Below are 16,636 nucleotides of genomic sequence, written 5' to 3' on the forward strand. Positions count from 1 at the left end.
AAAATGACTTTTAATATAAATATACCCATGTACACACACACACAGCCTCTTCTTCCACCCATTCACAGCTGTTTTGTCTACTCATTTCCTCCAATATTAGAAAAATATTCCTGTAATTGAATGCACCAAAGCCAGTAACAATGATTTCTTAATAGGGTATTCTGGAGAACTCTTTTTGGGGGGCACCAGGGATTGAACTCAGGACCTTGTGCTTGGAAGGCAGGTGGTGAAACCACTGTGCTAAATCCCTGGCCCAAGAACTCTTTTTTTAAATTGTGTATCCAATTTTCTAAAAATTTTAATGTAGAAATTTCATCACAAGGAGGCTTAATTTCTTTCAAATCAAAAATAAAAGGTTTTTCCTTTTGTTTCCTTTTTTCAAAGAAAAATTTCAGTGTTTTAGCCAATAGCCTCCCAGTCCTGGTTTGCTGCCAAGGATGAGGAAGCTACAACTAAGCAGAGAAAAGGCATCAGCGCCCTTATGACCTACATGTACTCTTCTTTCTACAATTCTTAAGACTAAATGATTTTCGAAAGAAGAAACTTAATAAAGACTTATACAGACTTATACATCAGAAAATTAGAAAATGTTCTTATCCTTTCATTAGGAATGTCTAATTCAACAAGTCAACAACAAAGACATTTTTTACAAATATTCACATCCACTTGACCAGAACATAGTAACTACAAGTTCCAGTGAAATTTTTGCCAAAGTTTGCCAAAGTAACATCCAATTAGCATCTAACACTGCTTAAACTGGAAGGCTTGGTTTTTGCTATATTTACTGTATCAGTATCTTGGAAACAGCTTTGGCTTCAGAGCCTGTGTCTGGATTTAAATACACTGGGATCATAGCTTTTTCTGTCACCTAGGGCCAACCTTCAGCCATCACAGATGTTGGACAGATGATATAAGTACCCAAACCTATAACTACACTACTAAGTATAGTACAAATCTATAACTACTTCTGGAAAAAGTCCTAGGTAACAACCACGAACAATTACTGGAGACCTTCAGGAAAGTTCTAGATGGACCTATGGTGCTGCCACTGAGCACAATGTAATCCTTTATCCTTCTCACTGGAATGAACAGGTAACACTGAGAGAGGATCACCACTATTCTTGAGGTAATGTGAGCTTGTTGCACTCTTTTCAGAAAGAGTGGTTACATATTTGCACTGAAGAAAGAATAAGCAACTACTATATACTGAATGTCACTTCTGACTCCATGTTTAAAATGCAACTTGTTTCCTTTCTCAAGGGTTGGCAAACTTTCGCACATAAGCAAAATATAGCCTGTCACCTGCTTTTATAAAGTTTTATTGGAAACTAGCTATGCTCATTCATTATATAGCTCATTCATGTCTGCATTATCTATAGCTGCTTCTGCACTACAAAGAGAGTTGAGAGGTTGCAATACCAAGTGTAGGGCCCATAAGAACAAAACAGCTGACACCTGGCACATTATAGAAAAGGTATGCTGATCCCTGATCTGTCTCCATATATAGGTTAAGGAAAAACTGCAGGAAGTTACACGTGAATTTCACTAAGAGGCCACCATCATTTCTACTCTATAAAAAGATATAAAAAGGGACAAGTCATATCTGTAGTCAGAAACTCTTCAGAGAGAAATTTTGCTGATTTAAGAAAACCATGCTAAAAAGAGAAAAATAAGACCCTTTTTTTCTTACAAGAATAGTAAAGGAGTCAGCTGTGGGGCATGAGTAAACCCTTTACACATCTCTTCCCCTAGAACTCTTCACTCTCTATCACAATAGAAGATGAACCATCAAAGCTAGGGTCCAGACTGGCTGGATAAATGAGACTCCACCTGGGGGCAGAGGTTAACTATCTAGATATTGCTTACTATGTTTTTCAGAATTTGGAGGCTGTGTGAAACCCTTTGAGTATTACCATATTTTGGTGCCTAAGGCCTTTTTTATTTCTAAGTTTCAAAAGAATCAAAGCAGGGCTGGGGATATAGCTCAGCAGCAACATACCTGCCTGGCAATTGCAAGGTGCTGAGTTTGATCCCTGTACTGGGAAAAACAACAACAACAACAAAGAATCAAAGCAATGGGGCATGGTAGCACATTCCTATATTCCTAGCTAGCACTTTGGGACACTGAGGCAGGAGGATTACAAACTTAAGCCCATCCTGGGCAACTTAGTGAGACCTTTTGGTCATAGTTAATTTCTTGTTGCTGAGACAAAATATCTGCCTGATACCCACAAGTTATAGGAAGAAAGTTTATTTTACCTCACAGTTTGTAGACATTTCAGTCCACAGTTGGCTGATTCCAAGGGAGGGTAGCATGGTAGAGGGTTCATGGTAGAGGAGAAAGAGCTCATAGCATGACAGGAAAGCAGCCCTACTGGCTTATTGTTTCCCCTTTTTATTTCACCTAGACTAGAACTATTGGTTAGTGCCCACTACACCAGACCCAGGATAGGTGTTCTCTCTTCAGCAAATTTAATCAGTAGACTAATCCAATATCACACACCCTTGATGCAGTCACTCCCCAAATCTCCACCTATGAGCACATGAGGCTTTGTGGGGACATTGAGACATAAAACATAACACTCAGTCTCAAAGTAAGATTGAGGATATAGCTCAGTGCAGAAGTCTTGGGTTCATATGTAAAGGTACAAATTTCTAATGATGAACAACATTATATTGTATAAAATGTACCGATAAAATCAATTTTTAAAAAGTGCCGGGTTCAGTCCTCATTACAACTAAAACAAACAAAACAAACAACAAAAAGAAAGTATGTTTTCTCCAGTGAAAGGTGGTATTCCCAAATTGGCAGAACCTAAAATGGACACCATAGATGATTTCTTGTTTACACAATTTCTAAATTGGTGATATTAATTTTAAATTTAAAAAAAATTCCAAATGCTCAACATTTAGCTATCCTGACATTTCCTTATTATATTCCTTTACATAGAAAATGGCATTCTTAACAAATCTGAAACAGATTTCAATGTAGACAAAGCACAAAGAAATTTTATATAGTAAATAAACTTTATTCATCTGCTCCTCCAAGATGACATTACCAACAGTTACAGATTTGCATACACTAGTTTGTATTGACTATTTACAATTTATAGTAGTATTTTTTCCTCTGAAAAATATAAGTACAAAAGCTAAGTAAACAATGAGGTACTGCCATTGGATTTATCATATACCATAGCTTAAAGAACTAGTCTTTAGCAAATATTCAATAAATCAACCTGGGTAATAGAGTCAATTACATGCTGTAATTTATTAGAAAAAAATCCATTAAGTTTCACCTCAAAATGTATTGCACAGATCTTTAGAAAAGAGAAAAAACACCACCCTAAAAATAAATAAGGCAAGCAGTTCTTTAAAAAGAGGGACAAGAATGAAAGGAACATCAACTGAGCCCATAAATGAGGTTAGGTTATTCAAATTTCAAACAACATAAAATTCTTTCCAACAGAAAACTGAAGAAAAAAGAAAGAACTATCACCATTTTTCTTTCCACTGATAAAATAAATCTGTTTTAAAAGCAATCTGTGATATATCTATGGGCCAATGTCAGATTTGTCTTTGTCTCTGCCTAAGTGAAGGGCCCTAAGTGACAGCTTCATTCTCAAAGCAGAGCAAACATGGACAGTTTTCCAAGCAGCAGTTGCCAATATCACTCTCCCCATTTCTTCAAGATGAAGATCGGAGCCATGACTGGAAAAGAAAAAGGAAGTGAGGACAAAGAAAGAAAACACAGAAATAAAAACCCAATCTTTAGATGAACTTTTTAGATTCTTTTTTCAAGTTAAAATAAAATTGCATTCTGTTTTCTGAAGATTGCAACAAAGAAGTAGAACTACTGTATTCTAAATATTAAATCCTAATGCAATCTCCTGGAAATTAAGGTTCTTGGAATGATTCAAGCTGACCAATAGTTAGCAAACCTGAGAAAAAGCCTTTGAAAGGGAAATTTAGAGCTGCAACCATTTACCAAGTCCTAAATGCTAGAGAGTCTTACAGAAATTCAAGGTACCATGCTCATATCAAAGGCTCCCACAAAGACACTACTATTCAGATTGGATTTTTAGGGGAGAAAGAGCTCATCCCATTTTCCCAGTGTTGTTTTTTCTACATACAGCAACTCGGTATGGTATGTATGGCAGCAAAAGATGTTTAACATTTAAATTTAAAAAGCTAAGATTCATCTAGAATAAACTCAATTTTAAAAATAAAAATTCTATGAAAAACAATGCCAAAAATCTACCTAAGACATTCAGAGTAAAATGCTGAAAGCTAGTAGTCTGATCAAGTATGAGGTTTAAAATGTCATAAAAACAGATTAAGTAGCAGAGACAAACCTTCCATATATATTTAGTAGAAAGGAAGAAGTTTTAAAAGTCTTCTCAATTTGTAAATGTGATCCACTACTCATGAAGTATTTTATTTATAAACCTAGCTCAAAAACAATGTTGGTCCTAAGACTCTAAAGAAAATAATTTTTTAAAAATCTGCAATATTTAGTAATTCCTTTGTCAACTTTTATTTTTGAAACCCTAGAATGAGTTACTGAGAAAATAAAATCCATGAATTCTTCAACAATATGACACAATGTCAGCGTCATAAAAGATGAAAAGATTGGGAAAACTTTTCTAGTTTAAGAGATTAGAAAAACGACAACTAGATGCAATGTATAACCTTTGAGGATCCTCAATTTTAAAAAAATTATGAAAGGTATTATTTGAAAAACTAGGAAAAATTTTAATATCATAAATTATGTAATTAGTACATTTTTTTCCTTCAAGGTACTGGAGATTGAACCCTAGCCTACTACTCAATCACTAAGCTAAACCTCTAGCCCTTGGTATTATGTTAATATTAAATTTTCTCTGTATGATAAGTATACTGTAAGTATGTAGAAAAATGTCCTTTTAAAGAAATATTTTAAAGTACTGGTTTATGTTTACTCTCAAATGCTTGTAAGCACAATGTTTGTAAGTAACTGCCAAATGTTACAAAGGGGGTAAATAAAGTTGTGTGTGTGTGTGTGTGTGTGTGTGTGTGTGTGTGTGTAAAGATCAAGAAACAGAAAAATTAACAAAAGATTAATAGTTGCTAGACCGAGGTACAGTATACATAGGGATTCCTGGTATGATTTTTTTTCAAATCTTAGGTCTGAAATGTTTCAAACTAAAAGTTGAGTAGACAATTAGCTATTAAACAGAAATATTATCAGAATACATTTCCAGAGATAAATGCTAATATTTAACAAGTAACAGTATTTAAAACAGTATATGAAAAAGAAAATATTAAGATAATGGGTTAAATATGTGATTGTTTTAAGATTCATATATCTATTACAAAAGTAACCTAACAGAAACATGCAACACACTTCTGGCAATTATAATGTAGACAACAGAATAATCACATAGGCTTATTAAATGATATTAAAATCAGATTTGTAAGCATAGATGATTTTTAAAGCCAAAAGCTTAAAAGAAATGATGTATTTCAGCATTCTAAACTTTTACACCATCAGCTGAAAACTGACAATCAAAAATCACAATCTTCAATTATGAATAAGGCTACTGTGACTCAACTTGTGATTATTACAAACTATGACGTTAAAAAAAATCCTAAATGTTTAGAGGTGCTAAATCAAGCTAATCACAAGAATATGTGGAGTTGAAGGGAAGGGCTTTAAGTGGTAAAGACAGTCAAATAAAACATTTAAGATGGCTACATTTCACTGTTATAATGTGTTAATCAAAACAGCCACATCACTTACAGGAGGCTAAATATCCTCAGAATAAATGTGTTATGTTGAACTGCCTGATCCTAGCAGGTATTTTTAATCATCTTTACTAGTTTTCACTATTTTAGTCTTGACTTTAAGCCCCATAGTATTTTAATTCTTGATTTTATGAAATATCACTTTTTATAAAATGACTTTTCATTTGTCTATCACAATTTTTATTTAATTTGTACAATGTACATTCAAATATACTTAAATATTTAGGCAGTCCTTTATGGATTTGTATATATTGTTTTTTTTTAAAAGGTTTCCAAAAAAGATTTTTGATAATCACTTAATTTTTACTACAATCTTTATATACAAAAAGCTTCATTTAAAACTTACTTTACAAGAGAAATTAGAAGCATCTGATTACATGATTTTAACAAGTAATGGAAATCTAAAGGTCATTCTTGATGAGTATTATTAATCTATGTAAGGCAACAGAAAATAACATTAACCCATAGCATAATCATATGTTCATTAAACAAAAGCAAAAGAATTCCAGCAAATGGTTAGTATTATGCAATACATTTAATTTTTGCACAAAAGACACAAGACATATTATTCTCCACTCACCACATTCTAACTAAGCACAGACTGATGGTTTACTCAGAAGATACCACTGCGAGGTGAAGTAAACTACAAAGCCAGGAAGAAAAAAAGCTTCATGGGTTAGTTTTAAGACTTAATGTAACAAATAGATTATGTGTGTATTTGAAGTTTATTGTATTAAACAGATTGTATTTCAAATTTTCTTAAATCTTCCAAAATCAAGGGTGCACAGGTAAAGTATAAAGAACATGTAATATCTGCCCCCTTCCTAAGTAAAAATACTATATAGCTAAATTTTTATCTGCAAGTTTCATGTAAAAAATTTAACATAATGAAAGGTATACTTCACATCTGAAGTACATATTTAACTGTTAGATAAATTAGGGGTGATTATATACATCAAAAAAAGATTTCTTTCATAATTGCATTAAGGTACACATAACCTATTTACTCTCAAAAGGTTTTGAAAACACATTAATAAATTTAAAATGCAGTATGCTGAATTCTCATTCCTAAAATGTATCAACTTCATCAATGATTATTATTCTTTATCAAGAATATCAAGAAAAGTTTCAGAACAGATCCAACTGAAATGTCAGTTTAAAGGATTTTAACCTCAGTTACAGTTTTCACTGTAACAAACCTTATTAAAAAGACTCTATACCCTGTTTTATGATTGCCATACCCCAAATTCATTAATCAGCTTCATGGCTGGCTCTAAAATGGCAGCATCAAAAAGCTGGGCGTTGTGGCACATGCCTGTAATCCCAGCACTCAGGAGGCTGAGGCAGGAGGATCACTGTGAGTTTGGGACCAGTCCGGGCTACACAGTGAGTCACAGGTCAGTCTCCACTACACAGTGAGACCCTGTCTCAAAAAACCAATAATAAAAAAAAAGGCAGCATCAGCATCATAAACAAAGCTTATTTATTAAACTGAGGCTATTCCTCAACAAGACCAAACTCCAAAGTATCATTTTAATTATCTTACTCAATGTAAAGTTAGTAAAAGCAGCAAACTCAAAAGAAATTAGAAACGGCAACTTGAAACTAGAAAATAACATTCTACAACACACACATAACACAACATGGTTAATAATAGGAAAATCTGTAGAAGTATACAAAACACATGTATGGATATACCCTGCATCTATGCTTGTAAATTCTAAAACTGAAAACACCTAAGTGATCAAACAAGGGGCAAATTGGTGAACTGAATTGTAAGACATCTATATAATCACTCAATTTATCATTAAAAAGAATGAAGCAGATCATTTTGCAATGAGGTAGAATATAATGATATACTAAGTGCACACTCTCATTTTTATAAAATAAAACAACTGATAAAGGAATAATCATAAATTTGTAATTATAATTAACAGAAATGACCTTGGCATGTGGAGTCTGGAGGTTAAAGACCATAAAGGACTCTCTGTATGTAATGTTTCCGAATTGTCTGCAGTATCAGTAATCCCATAGTACTTTATTCTAAAGATATTTGAGTCAAAACCATTTCATGACTAGGTGTGGCAGCACATGCCTGTAATCCCAACACTCAGGAGGAGGCTGAGGCAGGAGGGCAGCAATGAGTTCAAGGCCAGCCGGAATGAGACTCTGTCTCAAAAAACCAAAAAAAAACAAAAAACAAAAAAAAAAAAACGCAAAAAACCAAAAATAACAAATATGCACTTTCATTTTTCACTACGTGTCGTTTTTACTTGAATATGTTTCCAAATACACCTTGAAGGCATCTTCTTGCATTCAAAGGGAAAAGTAAATCTCATTATGGAATGGAAAACTTTTGTACTTAAAAATTTCCAAAAGTCCTGATTATATTTTAAATTCAAAAAAAAAAAAGAGAGAGAGAAAATTAAGACATGTAGTACAATACTAGTCTAGGGCAAGAACTAATCAAGAACTAGACACAAGGTGGGGCTGTCCTTAGTGGTATAGCACTTGCCTAGTGCATGGCAGGCCATGGGTTCAATCTCAAGAACTATTAAGCAAGCAAGCACGCAAGCAAGCAAGCACACATGCATGTGCACGCAGACACACACACAATCAGTGTGAAAGTAAAGTAAACATATAAAATATGACAACGGATGGGGAATGAAAACAAAACATTTTTTATCAGAGAAGAAAATTTTTCTTTCATTGAAATCATTAAGAAAATTGACATGTATGTAGACTTAAGTCATTAAATTTTACTAGCACTCTAAAGCTGGGTGTGGTGGCACTTGCCTATAATCTCAGCATTCTCAGAGGTGAAGGCAGGAGGACCACAAATTCCAGCCTATTCTGGGCAACTTTGTGACTAACAAGAACCTGACTCAAAATTTAAAATAGGGACTGGAAATACAGCTCATTGTGAAGGCCCTAGGTGTAATCATTAGTACCAACAACAACAACAATAACAACAGCAAAATGTTTTGCCAGTACTTTAAAAAAAATAAGTTAAATATACTTCCAGGAAAACTGTGAAAAGGAAGTTTCTATACAACAAAGACATCTGTCAATTCCAAGAAATGATTTGTCATCAAATTACAATAAACTTTCTTAAAGTTTAAAATTTTCTTAAATACAAAACAATCATGAAACACTCTACCAGATAAGTACTAATAATCTCCTTGAACTGATAAAAAGGTGACTCAATTTGATGAATTTATAAGTCATCTCACATTTTGAGATCTCTCTCAATGTTCATCATAACATTTCATAATCATCTATTTTTATTTTTTTAATTATACTTCTTAGGCATATCTTTATATATGAATGTATATGAATTTATCCTCTAAAATTAAAGATTCCATAGGTCAACAACCATGTCTTCTATAGCTTCAATTTTTCTATATTCCCCTTAACAACTAGAAGACTAATTTGATCACTGTGCAAAAGATGATGGATGAGGGTTTGTTTAAAGGAAGCAGAAAAGTGGGACACTCCTTTTGGGCAGGTTAGCCTCTGATGAAAAATCTTATCAGGAAGGATCAGTTAGCCACTATTCCATCCCTATTTAGAATGAATACTACTCTATTCAGGAATAGACACTAAGTTTTTTTGAAAATTTCCCATTAGTTAAATTTAAAATGAAACTTTGTCTTTTACATGGTTTGCTATTTATATTTATCAATTTGAGTAGTTTTCATCAAAATAAACCAACCTAAGTCAGCCTGTGTGCATGGAATGAAAAGCAATGTTTCCTCCTGCATTTGCAGAGCAATGATTTAGCATGAGTAAATTCTGATACACAGAAATTGTAGGTACTGATACCTACACAGTAAATTCTGATAAACTGTAGCCAGACAGTAAGAAGAGAGTTTCTATACTTCAATATTAGGACAATAAATAGAGAGCCATAGGATAACAAGTAACTAAATAAAATCTCTTAATATCAATTAGAAATGTTTCTTAAAACCATAATGACAGAATCATGTTCCAAACAGCCTAAACTTCATTGGAGATTTTCTCACAAAAGACATAGCTATTAATTTAATGAAAGAAAATTTCTACTCTGAATGAGTACACATTTACAGAATCAGATGCCTATCATAATTTAAAACAACATTTTTCTCTATTGATAAATGGCATGCATTATAGTGACACATGTCTTTATCAAAATATTTATAACCAGGCCAGGTACGGTGGCACATGCCTGTAATTCCAGCTACTCGGGAGGCTGAGGTAGGAAGAATGTAAGTTGGTGCTCAGCCTGATAACTTAGTGAGACCCTGTTCAAGATAAAAAATAAACAATGTGCTGGAGATGCAGCTCAATGGCAGAATACTTGACTAGCATGCAGGAGGATCTAGGTTCAATCTCCAGTATTATACAACATACAAACACACAAAAGATTACTGGGACAAACAGCAGGGATGCTAGGATCAACTGGGAGGAAGAAAAGATGGTCAGATTGCACCTGGAGCATTGGGCTTCTTCCAGACAGACCCCCTCCCTGCAAGGGGTGAAATAAAGGAACTTCATAAATGGCTAAATGCTGGAGGTTTTTAGCCAACAAGAGAAAAGTCTTCCAGATAGGTTATCTTCAGATTTTGGTGAAACTCTGTGGATTAGAACCCAACATACCAGATTGAACAGGTGACCACTAAAGAGTAGGATATTTGGGGTCAAGATAAGCAAGAATGTTTTTTAGGAAACAGTGACTGTTGTCAAGATACAATGAGATGATTTGGGATTTACTCTCATAGTGCTTCTTACTAGACTCAGACATACATTAATCCACCACCAAGGAGAAGGTATTTGCATGCTTTAGTGAGAACAGAGAAAAGAAAAGTGGCACTGGGCTTATGATTCAAGTAAAGAGATTAAGCGGAAGGAAAGGAGGGCTCTGCAGGCCTCTATCAAGATGAGAAAGAAAAGAGACAGCAAGGGTCAGGACACAAACTTCACAAGCTTTACACTCTGCCTAGAGTGGTGTATATCTTACTGAATAACCAGACCAGGGCAAAAAGAAGTTAGGCATGAGAAATTTTGCATAATTGATGAAATATGTGTGTATTTCATTTCAAGCACAGCTGATTTAATATAAAGTTTTAAAAAATAATTTGTTTCCTTACCTTTTCCCTATAAGGTATCAAAGGCTCAAAAATGTTTAAATTCTTTCACTCAGAATAAATGCATATGTAAATCAATTGAAATAGAATAAAACATCATGATATATTTTGGTTTAAAAAATTATTATACCAGGGCTGGGGATTTAGTTCAATAGTTCTGCCGCCTGCCTTGCAAGCACAAGGACCTGAGTTCAATCCTCAGCACAAAAAAAAAAAAAAAAAAATATTATACCAGAACAAATAAATGTCTTTTCCATCCTTTCCAAAAATAGCTCACAGAAGTACCAACATCATACATGCTATCAAACAAAACTGTTCTCCTTGAAGGCATCCATTCACGCTTACCCTTGGTTAAACTTTCTTAATCTAATTACACTCTACTTTTCAGGCAATAGCATAATAAAGACTAGAAAATTTTCAATTTCTTTTCATCAACTCAAAGTCATTATAAATGAAGCAATATAAATAGATGAGGTAAATTCATCTTCATCTAGAGCCCACTTATAAAGCTTACCATTAGCCGTGCATCTTCTCTTTCCAAAATTTTCTGAGTCTGGTCATCTGGGAACTTTAGTACAGTAGTTATAACTTTTGCCATGGTCTGCAAGAAAAATGAGAGATGATCACTAATAAGCAGTGAAACAGATGAAGTCTCAACCCATTCTGACATGTTCTGCTGGTGGGATTCTTTAGTGCTCTCAATGGAAGCCACGAACAAAGAAGTATGATGTGAAGGTATCAGTCAAGGAAATACTGTAACAGCCAAAACTAGAATTTCAATTTAAAAGGACTCCTCACAATGTCTGGGTTTATATTGTTTTAAGATACGTTTTCAATAGCATGAAGCTGTATAAAGATCTAATGCTCTTGGCCCTTTGTCCTATTAAGATAGAACTGTATTACTTAACATTTTAAAAGTCTTTTCATTTGCAGAAATCTCTAAATTCAATGCCAAAATATATGCTCTATATCGTCAGAATTAGATGCCCTCACCCCGTTCAGCTTCAACTAAATCACATCATATATCTCATAAACACGGGCTACTGCATGAACATGAACATGCTTAGTAGGTATTTTTCAAGACATGCAGCACATTAGCCTAATAGAAATACAAATTACATTTTAAATAAACACAAGATGTTTTTTTGTTTGGTAGAAAACATGATGAATCAAAACATTACACATGGCTTGCAAAACAAGATCATAAATTGTGCAGATCTAAATAAATATACCGTAAGTCAGAGTGTCACCCATAAGCTCCTGGAAAATTCTCCTCAAAGGTTGAAACTCCCTATTTGTATCAAGATGAGATGTATTGAGGGAGACAGAGAGGAAAGAAGATACCACTTATGAAAAAAGTAGGATAACAAATTCAGTGCTTACATACAAAGTCAGGTGGTAATACTATTGTGGGGACTCTTACAGTGGATGAGAAAGTAGCCCATAAAAGTGACTCTAACACTTTGTTCATGGTTACATAGACTCTTTGTGGAGGGGAGGAAGTGGGAGTGAGGTGCTGGGGAAAGTCATTTAGAAAAAGATGGCATAATAGTAAACCAAAGGTTTGCAAACACATTAGAAAAAAGTATAATTATTTTTATGAAAGAAATTTTTAAAATATTCCTATTATGTACTAAGCCTAGGCAAAATACTTTCTGATATTTATTTCAGCTAATAGATTGATTAATATTGTAACCCCACACATAGCTGGATTTTAGTTTCAGCTAACTTCTTCCTTTTATCTTGCCTCTGCCATTTTGATGATTAAAAACAAAAATACCACTAAAAACAACTTAGTTCTTGAAGAATTCCTAAGGTATTTTATAAAAGCATTCATTATTTAAATTGTACTAACTAAAATATAACAGAATCTTACATACTAACCTGAAGTCTAGAAACCAAGTATATTTGTGGCATAAAATAGCAAGAGAAATAGTAGGAAGAAAGCATTCTAGTATTCTCATTTTATTAACACTGAAGAAACTTTATATATGCTATGGGAGTAACAAAAATCTACAATTCAAGATTCCACAGTTATAAGGAGTATTTCTCTAACTTCAGTATCACATTAAGCTCAAAGTACTAGAAAGTCCACTTATATTCACTATGAGACTACATATAAATGATGAACAAGCATGGTTATTAAAAAAAGGAAAAAAAACTGGCTTCTATTCTTTTCACATTTCTAGATAACATTACATGACAAACCCATCTCTAAATTCATCAGCAATACAGAATCTGTAGCTGATTACTAAGTAAAGCCTTAAAGCTTGTCAGAAAATATTTTATTTGACAAGTCCAAAATCTCTGCACACCCTGGGAAAGAAACCAGACTGTCAGGGCTGGGGGATAGCTCAGTGGCACTGAGCCTGCCTTGAAAGAACAAGGTCCTGAGTTTGATTACTAGTACTGCAAAATAAAAAGAAAAGAAACAAAACGAAACCAGACTGTCTACTCTACATACCATACCCTGCAAAGCAAGGAAGAGGCCTCTCTTGCAAGGTTTTCCTTGGGGAGAGGCTTCTTCATTCAATTAAGTTTAGGATGAAAAACACCCTTTACTGAAAAGGAAGACAGTCTAAATTTCAGTATCAGTAATAACACAGAGGGTCCAAAATCATGAAAAAAAAAAAAGTTCAAACACAGAAGAAAAAAAGTTTACCTAACTTCATACTATAGGAATGTGTATACTATATATAGTTAAAAAGTTGTCTGTCTCAGGAGAATCACAAGTTTAAACCCGCCCCAGGGATACTTAGTGAGACTTTGTCTCTAAAAAGAATTTTTTTTTCCCAATGGCTGGAGATGCAACTCAAGTGTGGAGGCTGTGGGTTCAGTCACTAGTAAAGGAAGCAAGGAAGGAGGGGAAGGGAGGAAAGAGAAGGTGAAAAGGAAGGAAGAAAAAAGGAAGGGAAGGGAAGTAAAAAGGAGGGAAGGCAAGAGGTCATCTATCTCACAAAAACAAATGAAGAAACACAGGAAAGATGACATACAAAGACTGCTAGACAAGAAACAACTGTAGATGGTAATCAAATCACAAAGACCTCAATAATAGCTCATTCCAAAACACAACTTGGTCTCTATTACAGATTACTTTGTAATGTATAGAAATTATGCAAATGAGCAAAAGAGTTCTGATTTGTTAATCTTTGCTCAAAAGCATCAGGGCTACTTCCTATGTAGTACCTACAGATAAAACTGAAAACACTCAAGGCCCTTCACACTCTTGTTCAATTAAAGTGGAATTACTGTCATCTCACAGAACTATCATTTTAGTTACATCAGATTACTTGTCATTCCAGAAACCCACCTGCCATTTCTGCCTTGGACCTTCTCTCTGGACTGTCTCTCTTTTCTAAATTCATCTATCAAAATCTAACCTTCTCTGCTTAAAGCCCAGTATATATACTACCAAGTCCACAAGTCCTCCTTGAGCCTTCTAGTAGTATTAGGACCATACTTCTCTCACAGCCCTTACTAAGGCTCACTACATTCTGTATCACATTACTCATATGTTAACTGAGAATGGCTTCACTCTCTCACTATATGGTGAGTTTGAAGTCAGGGATGGTACCAAATTCTATTTACTGTCCACCATGGTGATAAACAGACATTAACTGCTTAATAAATATGCAGTAAAGTTGTTACCAATTCGTAGTATTTATGTATAAAATACAATGGCAAAATGACAGACTACTCTTTACTTTTAGTAGTCAGAAAGGTACAATGAATGAAGGCAAAGACAAAGCACGTGCTCCTCCTTAACACGGATTTTCAGATCAAATGTAGATGGGACTGTGATGTAGAAAGGACAACCCTTTGAGCTATCTCCCAAGATATACCCTAAAATTAACTGGAAGGCTCAGAAAGCACAAGCTTAGACTTGGCTGAACCTGTACTACCCCATAACAGAGCTTATGCTTGTGCTGGGTCTTTCTTGGGGGGAGAGGTGGTATCAAACTTCAGAAAGATCTCATCTCACTAACTTGACTGTTTTTCCAGAAGAACCATGTTGGGACAGCCAGTCTCTTTTATTTTATAGAACACAGAAAGGTAAATAATTTATTTAGCAACAACACTCATCACAGCTTTAGATACACTAGAGTACTGAGGTAGCTAAAGTTCTGAGAGACCTTTTTTTTTTTAAAGATATGCCTCTCTTCCCTTGACTATTCTACAGCAACAAAGTAATTTTATTTAGCCAACCTCAGATACTGGCTGCTATTTTACAACCAATAAGAATATAATAAGAGGCCGGGGATTTAGCTCAGCGGTTCAGTGGCCTGCCTTACAAGTGCAAGGACCCGAGTTCAATCCCCTGTACCCCCCCCAAAAAAAGAATATAATAAGAGGCCGGGGATTTAGCTCAGCGGTTCAGTGGCCTGCCTTACAAGTGCAAGGACCCGAGTTCAATCCCCTGTACCCCCCCCAAAAAAAGAATATAATAAGAGAAAGCTATATTTCATTAGCTTTATTTTTTAAAGATAGAAAAAATTAGTTTTAGTTGTCCTTGAAAAATGACGAGTTCTTAAAAAATGACACTGAGCCATTGTGAACTGATATATCTCTTTTCTATGAAATATGCTCATGATCATACTTCAATCTGAAAACTATCTGATGCAATGAAATATAATTTCTACAGATATTAAGAATTCAAATGAATGTAGGTGAATATCAGACCTATATAATATTCTTTTAAAAGTTTCTTCTGCCCTTGCTTTTTAAATTTTAAGTATATCTGCCAAATACATGCCTGCACTGCCTTAGTATTTTCTCTCAGTAACCCTCAACACAGCCACACATTAAAACAATGATTGCTTCTAAGGCTGGAAAACTCACTATCCCATGCTTAGCCAAGACAGAAACAATGTACAATTTATGAAAGTAAAAAGTTGTAAAAATGTCAAACATAGAAAGGGTTAAAATAAAAAATTTTGTTTGGGGTACGGCTCATAAATTTCCCTTAAAGAATACAATTCAAAAATCTCTGAAAAGGCACTTTTTAAAACACTGCAGAGGACACAAAAAAAGCAAGACTCTACACTCAAGGACCTTACAAAAAATGTAACATTCTAGAAAACAAATTAGCCAAGCTTTATTACTCACATTGTGCACTAATTTTAAAATGATCAATATCCCCCATGTATTTGAATGATTTTCTTACAGTAACTAAAGCAAAGTATTTCTAAATCTTCCTGAGAAATTACAGCTAATTATGACCATTTCCAAAGCTATCCTAAAGTCTTGAAATGAATTTTTCTAATTTTAAGATCTGAAGTCAAGAAGAAACATAGCCAAATGCATCAAAAATTCTTTTTTTTTGGTACTGGAGCTTGAACTCAGGGCTTTTAAGCTACATCCCCAGTTCCTTTTTATTTTGAGACAGGGTCTCACTAAGTTGCCCAGGCTGGGCTCAAACTTTTGATCCTCCGGCCTCAGCCTCCCAGAGTGCTGGGATTACAGGTGTGCACTACCACACCTGGCATACAAGTTATTTTTAAATTAATGAAATTTTAATTTTTACTATTTAATGTTATCCAACAGCATTTTTAAAAATTAACCTTTTATAAATGTAACAAATATAAGCAAGATGTTCCAATTCACTTATGTTAAGAGTAGTAACAATCAGGCTAGGGATTTAGCTCAGTGGTTCTGCCGCCTGCCTCACAAGGACAACGACCTGTGTTCGATCCCTGGTACCAAAAAAAAAAAAAAAAAAAAAAAAA

At 34.3% G+C, this 16,636-nt stretch overlaps 1 protein-coding gene across 4 annotated transcripts in view; it reads right to left on the bottom strand.

Annotated features, from left to right (window-relative positions):
* Positions 1 to 3,369: 3,369 nt before the first annotated feature.
* The window catches only part of Golga4 (golgin A4), a 114,443-nt gene continuing 101,176 nt past the window's right edge, over positions 3,370 to 16,636 (bottom strand). For 2 of the 4 annotated variants that reach the window (XM_010629695.2, XM_010629693.2), the window contains 3 exons: positions 11,425 to 11,511; positions 6,365 to 6,427; positions 3,370 to 3,708 (listed from right to left, as the gene is read on the bottom strand). In XM_010629695.2, coding sequence (XP_010627997.1) covers positions 6,398 to 6,427; positions 11,425 to 11,511 — 117 coding nt within the window. In that variant the 3' untranslated portion in view covers positions 3,370 to 3,708; positions 6,365 to 6,397. The remainder of the gene's footprint in view (positions 3,709 to 6,364; positions 6,428 to 11,424; positions 11,512 to 16,636) is intronic. The other 2 variants (XM_010629696.2, XM_010629694.2) reach the window with 1 other exon arrangement.

Source organism: Fukomys damarensis, unplaced genomic scaffold, assembly GCF_012274545.1.
Source record: "Fukomys damarensis isolate Sample0158 unplaced genomic scaffold, DMR_v1.0_HiC HiC_scaffold_28, whole genome shotgun sequence".
NCBI lineage: Eukaryota > Metazoa > Chordata > Mammalia > Rodentia > Bathyergidae > Fukomys > Fukomys damarensis.